The following is a 10,146-nucleotide window of genomic DNA, read 5'->3' on the forward strand; positions in this document are numbered from 1 at the left end:
AGCAAAGAGATAGACTAGATGCTTTTCAACTTTCTGTGGAGAAAGTTGAAACTGAGCTACAGTCCCCTGTAGCTCAGTTGGTAGAGCATGGCGCTTGCAACGCCAGGGTTGTGGGTTCGTTTCCCACGGGGGGCCAGTATGAAAATGTATGCACTCACTAATAAGTCGCTCTGGATAAGAGCGTCTGCTAAATGACTAAAATGCAAAATGAGAAACCGTACCGTGTTGCTTTATTATTCAGGAACGTATCAAGTCCCTCAGAACATACCTACGATTAACCACGTTGACTCATCAGTAGGAAAGATTTGTTTTTCTATTGGTCCATTCAACAACAATAGAGCTACAGTATTTAAGCCTTGTTTCAGCAGGATGTTGTAGCTATGCCTTATTGGAACGGTTTTATTGATAATATATGTTGGATGTTGCCACACACATACCTACTTATTAACAAAATTAAGGAAGTCTCTGTTAAAATGATTCATAAATATTATCCTGCCAACCACTATATGAAGAAGTTTAAGAAAAACCTAAATTCAAATTGTACCTTTTATAATGACCACCCAGAAACGGTGTTGCATCTTTTTTGGAATTGTTTTCATGTAAGGAATCTGTGGCAAGACATCAGTAGATTTATAATTGAACACATTTATGAAGATTTTACACTATTATGGAGAGATGTACTGATTGGATTCTTTACCTACTATATAAATAAGTTGAAACAATTTTATGTAATTAATTTCATTATTCTTTTGGCCAAATTTCATATTCATAAATGTAAATTTACAAACAAAACACCACATTTTCTTACCTTACAAAAATAAATTGAACTATATTTTAAGACAATTAAATACTCTACCAACGAAAAAGCTGTTAGAATTATAGTGTGTGTATGCCCCTTAAGGTCCTTGTGTAATGTGATATTGTACCCCCTAGCCCAATTGTACTTTGTATATTATTTATATATACTTGTGTTCCCCCATGTACTTTTTGTATTGATTTGTTGTTAATAAAAATATATTAAAAAAAGCTTTAGATCTCCAAACTCATTTCCCCCTTGGTCTCACTTCCATCCATCCGGCTAGGGAATTGCAAATCCCGTAGAGGAGAAAGTCTCATCGCGAGACTGAGAATCAACATGGCTTGCTTCCATAGATTTCGCTAGCCATTTTAGTCAATAGAAAAATCTAAAAATCTGCGAGTTTGAGTTGTCTACACGAATTCCAAATGACTCGGCTGATAAAGAAAGTACTGTAGCTACATACAGCAACTGCTCTTCCAGGTTTCTTGCATCTTTGTTAACGAGCTAGTTAAATAACGTTAACTGAGCCTGCCATCCAGAGCTAACCTTGTTTAGCTGTCTAGCTAGCTTGATTCGCCTGGCTGCACTCTTCACAGTCTTCAGTGTTTGTTTTATGGTAAGTCTCATATGTTATTAATAGCATGTAGACTGGATGTTAGTGGTCTAGCCAGCTTACGAGCAGTGATTCTGGAGGGGTGTGGTGTTTGCTACTTGGCTATGTAACTACTTACGCTTCACAGACTGGCTCAGGGCCAGATCATTGTGGTGGACTGGAAAGGAGACAGCTGTAGCTAGGTTGACTCCAACATTGCTGCATGTCACATAGAGGGTCACATTTTTATAAATTACTGTTCCATCGTCTACCATAGTGACATCCTCCTCATCACCACCCCACTTGATTGACAGCAAAGAAGTGCTCCTCTCCTTGGGACTCGGTGTAACCCTCCACCCTATCTACCCCTGGTGCCCCCAGAGCAGGCGGTAAGGGACACCATCATTGCCACGATGCTGGAGTCTGTAAGGAACACGTTTCACGCCCAGCTGGCCACCGTCATGGACTCCCTGCTGGCGGCGGCGGTGTGTGAGATCGCCAAGATCTTTGAGAGCAGTCTGTGTGAGCAGCAGGAGGAGCTGACGCAGAGAGGAGAGGAGATCACAGGACTGAGGGGGAGGCTGGAGAGGGCAGAGAGGAGGCTGAAGAAGGAAGGAGAGGAAGAAGAAGGAGAAGGCCTATTGGACGTGGTAGAAGGACCAGAGAGAAAAACAGGAGGAGATGGCAGCCCTAGGCAGCAGTCTGAACCAAGAGCTGGTAAGAAAACCGGATGTCTCATCTGAAAATGATCTTAGGAACATTTTGGTTGAAAACACCCCTAAACTACTGTCTGGTTGTCTGTCCTGCGCCGTCTGTTCAGGTTCAAGCTGGGATTCGGATGCGGCCTCTGAGACCCCCAAATTGGTCCAGGACAGCGGGTGTAAGAAGCCCCCCAGGATGAAAAAGGAGGGGACTGAGCTGGAGGGGTCCTCCATCAAAGAAGAGGTCAGACTCACAGTCATTCTCTAACACAATAAGAATGTCTGTCTTTCTCAATGTTTTCAGTCTCATTTAGCTGTTTTATTACAATTTTATTCTGTCAAGGAGGTAGTCTCCCGAGTGGCGCAGCGGTCTAAGGCACTGCATCGCAGTGCTAGAGGTGTCACTACAGACCCGGGTGTGATCCCGGGCTGTATCACAACTGGCCGTGTTCGGGAGTCCCATAGGGCGGCGCACGATTGGCCCAGCGTCGTCCGGGTTAGGGGAGGGATTTGCGGCGGTAGGCCGACATTGTAAACAAGAATTTGTTCTTAACTAACTTGCCTAGTTAAATAAAGGTGGAATAAAAATAGTAATGCAGGTTTGAGTTGTTTTCAGTGGTTAATTTATTCAAAAGCTGTTCAACACTGTGCTGTGACGCTGTCCCCCACATTAATGTTTTATTCTCTCCCTTCAGCTTAAACATTGCCCTCTTCCACAGTTTGAGGAGCCCCACCCTGCCCCTGTAGAGGGGGAGGAGGAGGGCCAAGGGCCAGGGAGGAGCTCTTCTGCTGGGGTTCAGAGGCTAGGAGACCCCTTGTCTGACACAACAGGGACCAAGGTGAAGTGTAAGGAAGTTTAATCCTTAACCAATCAATACACACGTTTGTGTTTTACAGTCCCTCCAGGATTTAGCGATTCTGCAATAGATACTTTTTTTGGCTAAATCAACAACTCCTCGAATGTTATGCTAGGGCTTGCAAATTTGGCCAATCACCACACTATTATTGCATGAAACAGTCAAATCAATATTAACATTACCACATACAGTGCCTTCGGAAAGTATTTAGACTTTTTCAAGAAAAGCAAAAACAGTATATATATGTATTTTTTGCTACTTTATAAAAAATTTAAAACGGAAATATCACATTTACATAAGTATTCAGACCCTTTACTCAGTACATTGTTGAAGCACCTTTGGCAGCGATTACAGCATTGAGTCTTCTTGGGTATGACACTACAAGCTTGGCACACCTGTATTTGGGGAGTTTCTCCCATTCTTCTCTACAGATCCTCTCAAGCTCTCGGGTTGGATGGGGAGCGTTGTTGCGCAGCAATTTTCAGGTCTCTCCAGAGATGTTCTATCGGGTTCAAGTCCGGGCTCTGGCTGGGCCACTCAAGGACATTGAGACTTGTCCCGAAGCCACTCCTGCGTTGTCTTGGCTGTGTCGTTAGGGTCGTTGTCATGTTGGAAGGTGAACCTTCGGCCCAGTTTGAGGTCCTGAGCGCTCTGGAGCAGGTTTTCATCATGGATCTCTGTACTTTGCTCCCTTCATCTTTCCCTCGACCCTGACTAGTCTCCCAGTCCCTGCCGCTGAAAAACATCCCCACAGCATGATGCTGCCACCACCATGCTTCACCGTAGGGATGGTGCCAGGTTTCCTCCATATGTGACGCTTGGCATTCAGGTCAAAGAGTTCAATCTTGGTTTCATCAGACCAGACCGGGCTGTCATGTGCCTTTTACTGAGGAGTGGTTTTCGTCTGGCCACTCTACCATAAAGGCCTAATTGCTGGAGTGCTGCAGAGATGGTTGTCCTTCTGGAAGGTTCTCCCATCTCCACAGAGGAACTCTGGAGCTCTGTCAGAGTGACCATTGGGTTCTTGGTCACCTCCCTGACCAAGGCCCTTCTCCCCCGATTGCTCAGTTTGGCCGTGCAGCCAGCTCTATGAAGAGTCTTGGTTGTTCCAAACTTCTTCCATTTAAGAATGATGGAGGCCACTGTGTTCTTGGGGACCTTCAATGCTGTAGACATTTTTTGGTACCCTTTCCCCAGGATCTGTGCCTGGACACAATCCTGTCTCGGAGCTCTACGGACAATTTCTTCGACCTCATGGCTTGGTTTTTGCACTGACATGCACTGTCAACTGTGGGACCTTATATAAACAGGTGTGTGCCTTTCCAAATCCTGTCCAATCAATAGACTTTAGCACAGGTGGACTCCAATCAACTTGTAGAAACAGCTCAAGGATGATCAATGGAAACAAGATGCACCTGAGCTCAATTTCGAGTCGCATAGCAAAGGGTCTGAATACTTGTGTGAATAAGGTATTTCTGTTTTGAATTTTTAAGAAATCTGCAAACATTTCTAAAAAACTGTTTTCTCTTTGTCTTTATGGGGTATTGTGTGTAGATTGCTGAGGATTACATCAAACACAATTTTTTATAAGGCTGTAAAGTAACTGTGGAAAAAGTCAAGGGGTCTGAATACTTTCCGAAGGCACTGTATAACTGTCCGATCACCTCACTACAAAAAGAGGGCTTTCAATCTTAACCAGTCACCCCACTTTTACGGCATAAAATGGTTCAATAAAACAGGTCAACTTTTCCCCCGTCACCACATTTTCGTGACAAAATCATTGCAAATTGCCATGCAAAATGTAAGAATTGCCACAGCAATATCAAGCATTTTGGCCCACAACTATCACAACTAAACGGAATCCTGGTGGGACTAGGTTTAGAGGAAATAAACGTTGTCTGTTCATACTGTATTTTATACTTGTGGAATTGTTGGAATGTGTGTATTGAGCTCCCTTCATGATGTTGTTTCTTGTTCCTATCTCTTGGTAGTATCCCATTGGGAGGGAGACCCTAGACCTCTTCAGAGCCAGAGCTCCACCTCCTTCTTCCATGGCCCCCGGGTTGGACATTTCTCTCCCAGACCCGACCACAGGTCTCCTGGGCTTGACCCCTGGGCCAGTGGGGTTCCTCTAGAGCTTCAGGATCCCAGCTTCCTGGACCAGAGCCCAGACCAGGTACTAGAGCAGAGAGAGCTCCGACAGTCACACGACCAAACCAACCAATCCCAGAGAGGCCTGAGACCAAGAGACGACAGAGGGAGGGGCCTAGTTCATCAGAACCGCTGGTCATTGGCTGCCAAGGACCCAGTCAGACCACACCCCAACACACACGCTCACAAACACGCACAAGGTCATGCACACACACTGGGCGGGGCGAGACCCTACACTTGCCCGTACTGCGGCAAGAGCTTCAGCTACCCATCCCACCAGCGCAGGCACCTGCTGCGCCACACGGGGGTGAGGATGTACCCCTGCTTGGTGTGCGACAAGAGCTTCCTGACTCCGTCAGAGCTCACGGTGCACACCCGCGTCCACACAGGGGAAAGGCCGTTCGGCTGCACCCAGTGTGGGAAGCGTTTTGCCCGTAGCGGGAACCTCCGGGCCCACCAGAGAGACGTCCACCTGGGGAAGAGACCCTTTGTCTGCCAGGAGTGCGGCAAGAGGTTCGCCCACAGGGGCAACCTGAGGGTGCACTACCAGAAGGTACACCAGGGCCTGCCATACCATGAGGATGAGTACGACCAGGATGGCAACGCTCTCCCCTCTACTGGTTAAAGGGACAGGAAAACAGGGTCACATTCTGTAGGAGCTAATGGGAGAAAACATTTTGAAATGGAAAATGAGTGTTCTTACAGTGCATTCGGGAAGTATTCAGACCCCTTGACTTTTTCCACATTTTGTTACGTTACAGCCTTATTCTAAAATTGATTAAATAGTTTTTTCCCCCCATAGATAACACACAATACCCCATAATGACAAAACAAGGTTTGTAGACATTTTTGCAAATGTATATAAAAAAAAAAACATATCACATTTACATAAGTATTCAGAGCCTTTACTCAGTACTTTGTTGAAGCACCTTTGGCAGCGATTACAGCCTTGAATCTTCTTGGGTATGACGCTACAAACTTGGCAAACCTGTATTTGGGGAGTTTCTCCCATTCTTTTCTGCAGATCCTCTCAAGCTCTGTCGGGTTGGATGGGGAGCGTCGCTGCACAGCTATTTTCAGGTCTCTCCAGAGATGTTCTATCGGGTTCAAGTCTGGGCTCTGGCTGGGCCACTCAAGGACATTCAGAGACTTGTCCCGAAGCCACTCCTGCGTTGTCTTGGCTTTGTGCTTAGGGTTGTCCTGTTGGAAGGTGAACCTTCGGCCCAGTCTGAGGTCCTGAGCACTCTGGAGCAGGTTTTCATCAAGGATCTCTGTCATTTGCTCCGTTCATCTTTCCCTTGATCCTGACTAGTCTCCCAGTCCCTGCCGCTGAAAAACATCCCAACAGCATGATGCTGCCATCACCATGCTTCACCGTAGGGGTGGTGCAAGGTTTCCTCCAGACGTGGCGCTTGGCATTCAGGCCAAGTTGTAGAAACAGCTCAAGGATGATCAATGGAAACAGGATGCACCTGAGCTCAATTTCGAGTCTCATAGCAAATGGTCTGAATACTTATGTAAATAAGGTATTTCTGTTTTATTTTTAATACATTTGCAAATATTTCTAAAAACCTGTTTTCGCTTTTGTCATTATGGGGTATTGTGTGTAGATTGATGAGGAAAACAATTAATTTAATCAATTTTAGAATAAGGCCGTAACGTAACAAAATGTGGAAAAGGGGAAGGATTCTGAATACTTTCCGAATCAACTGTATTCAGCATTTTATATTATGTGAATTAGTCCTGCCTGCAACTCTGTTTGCATTTTAAACGAATGTCCCATAGGAATGACTCCGCCTGTCAAGAGACAATGATGAAGACAGGAAATGGTGAGAGCGAGAAAGGAATGCAGCGCTCTCTACAGAAGAAGAGAAGAAGTCATTTCTAAGTGTTGTGTAATTTAAAAGGTTGTCATACCGTTACTTGTTGTTTTTATACTGAGAGATGTTACCTTTAGTTACTATACATGTTTGTGTATGTTAGCAAAAGTGATAAACGTGCAAACTGATTATGTATGATACATTAGCATAACATTCCCTATTTTGTCTCAACGTTATTCATCCTCCGTGTGTACTGTTCATTTAAAGTCATTAACCGAAATAAAACCTGGTGTATTCATGGACAATCTTACAATGATGATACAGTATCTTATTTCGCAATATGCTTTCTTTGGTCCATAAGGTCAGGAAAAGCACGAAGAAGATTTTAGAAGGTACAGTACTGTTTTTTGGGTAAGTGCAGTACCATTGATTGCCACCAGAGAGCGGTCTTGCCACTATTCTCCATTATAATGCATAGAAGGCATGCACTTACAGTATAGTAGGCTGGTTGAAGATGTCTGCCACGTCAGCCTGTTTTACGTCAAGTGTGTGTGAAGCCTTCTGTTGGCTTTGCAAGTCACATTCTCTGCTTTCCACAGTTCCCTCAGGTCGTGTCAAAGACTGTTCTGCCGAATTGTTGGAGGAAGGAAAGAGAGGAAGGCTCCACACCACTTTCTCACTTGAGTATCTTACCTAGTCATTTTCAGATCTAATTTAGCTCTTTTGTAGTTTTGGCAACTATGTGTTTTCTATACCTGTTCACTCCTCTGCCTGTAGGCTTTACAGAAGCTCCCCACCTCTTGGCTACAACCCTTCTAATTTAGTGTACCCTGCGCGCACAACCCTTGTGGAACTCCTGGTCTCTGGCAGCTTTTGGAACTGCCAATCTGCGGTGAAGAACACTGAGTTCATCTCAGCGTATGCTGCCCTTCAGTCTGTTGACTTTTTGGTCCTGACGGAGACATGGATCACCCCACCCAGAGAACACTGCTACTCCAGCTGCTCTCACTTTATCTCACTACGTTTTCTATCATAGTCTGAGAGCATCTGGTTGTTGTGGTGGTGGCACAGGGCTACTCATTTCTCCTAAGTGGAGATTTTGTGTTTTCTCCCTCTCTCACCTGTCTGTCTCCTCATTTGAATTCCATGCTGTCACTGTCACTTGTCCACTCAAGCTTAGGATTGTTGTCATCTATCGCCCACCAGGTGTCCTTAGAGTTCCTCAATGAGCTTGACACCTTGATAGGCTCATTTCCTGACGATGGCTCACCGCTCTTCGTTTCTTTCCAACTCTCTCTTTCCTTTCTCTCCTTGCCTCTTTTGACCTCACCCTTTCCCAGTCCCCTCCCACTCACAAGGCAGGCAATATGCTTGACCTCATCTTTGCTAGAAGCTGTTCTCCTACTAATCTCACTGCAACCCCCCTCCAGGTCTCTGATCACTACTTAGTTTCCTTTTCTGTCTCCCTTTCCTCCAATCCTACCCACCCAGCCCCTGGAATGGGTGGCCACTAATAAACTGGTCCTGAACATCTCTAAAACTAAGAGCATTGTATTTGGTAAAAATCATTCCCTAAATTTGAGACCTCAGCTGAATCTGGTAATGACTGGTGTGGATGTTGAACAAGTTGAGGAGACTAAATTACTTGGCGTTAACTTAGATTGTAAACTATCATGGTCAAAACATATAGATTCAATGGTTGTAAAGATGGGGAGAGGTCTGTCCGTAATAAAGAGATGCTCTGCTTTTTTTGACACCACACTCCAAAAAGCAAGTTCTGCAGGCTCTAGTTTAGTCTATTCTCGATTATTGTCCAGTCGTGTGGTCCAGTGCTGCAAGGAAAGACCTAGTTAAGCTGCAGCTGGGTCAGAACAGAGCGGCATGTCTTGCTTTTCATTGTAATCAGAGGACTGATATAAATACTATGCATGCCAGTCTCTCTTGGCTAAGAGTTGAGGAGAGACTGACTGCATCACTTCTTCTTTTTATAAGAAACAATGTGTTGAAAATCCCAAATTGTTTGCATAGTCAACTTACACACAGCTCTGACACACCCACCAGACATGCCACCAGGGGTCTTTTCACAGTCCCCAAATCCAGAACAAATTCAAGAATGCGTACAGTATTATATAGAGCCATTATTGCATGGAACTCCGTTCCAACTCATATTGCTCAAATAAACAGCAAACCTGGTTTCAAAAAACAGATAAAGCAACACATCACGGCACAACGCCTCTCCCCTATCTGACTTAGAGGTTCATCTTGTCATCCATGTTTGTGGGTGCTAGAGAGAATGGGGTCAGACAAATATACAGATACATCTTAAAATCGCTTTGCTCTGTGAGTGTATATGAGGAGGGTCACAGAGGCTTTGCTGTGTTTTCTGTTGATATATTTTTGTGTATATATACCGAGTGTACAAAACATTAGGAACACCTTCCTAATATTGAGTTGCCCTCAAAACAGCTTCAATTTGTCGGGGCATTGTCTACTAGGTGTGAAATGCATTCCACAGGGATGCTGGCCCATGTTGACTCCAATGCTTCCCACAGTTGTGTCAAGTTGGCTGGATGTCCTTTGGGTGGTGGGCCATTCTTGATACACACGGTAAACTGTTGAGCATGAAAAACCCAGCAGCATTGCAGTTCTTGACACACTCAAGCCGGTGCGCCTGGCACCTACTACCATACCCCATTCAATGGCGCTTAAATATTTTGCCTTGCCCATTCACCCTCTGAATGGCACACAATCCATGTCTCAATTGTCTCAAGGCTTGAAAATCATTCTTTAACCTCTGTATATTTTGGTGTGCATATTTTGGTGTGTATATTTTGCCCCCAGGGAGAGGAAACAAATGCACATTTAATTAGACACACCGTGGCTGTCACCCAAATATTGTCTGACATTTTCATGACCTACAGTAAAATGGGGTGTTTTTTGGCGTTGGAGAACTTCAGTATGTGGGAATGTCCTTAACTGTCAATATATTCTGCAGTTACAATAGTAATAGTAACTATCTGTAACTCTGATAGGCACAGGCCTGCGTATGTACACGCCACCTACTAGACTGGGTATAACTCACTTATAAACTCAGCAAAAAAAAGAAACGTCCTCTCACTGTCAACTGCATTTATTTTCAGCAAAATTAACATGTGTAAATATTTGTATGAACATAACAAGATTCAACAACTGAGACATAAACTGAACAAGTTCCACAGACATGTGA

The 10,146-nt window shown here is 44.6% G+C and overlaps 1 protein-coding gene across 2 annotated transcripts; it reads left to right on the forward strand.

Moving 5' to 3' along the window:
• Positions 1 to 1,114: 1,114 nt before the first annotated feature.
• On the forward strand, positions 1,115 to 5,963 carry LOC311104942 (uncharacterized protein). Of its 2 annotated transcripts, none has more exons than XM_084146928.1 (5): positions 1,115 to 1,415; positions 1,669 to 2,108; positions 2,212 to 2,336; positions 2,788 to 2,938; positions 4,941 to 5,963. In XM_084146928.1, exons 2-5 carry the CDS (start codon positions 1,805 to 1,807, stop codon positions 5,723 to 5,725), a joined length of 1,365 nt encoding a protein of 454 aa, XP_084003054.1. In that variant the 5' UTR covers positions 1,115 to 1,415; positions 1,669 to 1,804; the 3' UTR covers positions 5,726 to 5,963. The 2 variants fall into 2 exon arrangements, with proteins under 2 accessions (XP_084003054.1, XP_084003055.1); XM_084146929.1 differs by having other exon boundaries at positions 2,812 to 2,938.
• Positions 5,964 to 10,146: the final 4,183 nt, after the last annotated feature.

This window comes from Coregonus lavaretus, assembly GCF_964263955.1.
Source record: "Coregonus lavaretus genome assembly, chromosome: 29".
NCBI lineage: Eukaryota > Metazoa > Chordata > Actinopteri > Salmoniformes > Salmonidae > Coregonus > Coregonus lavaretus.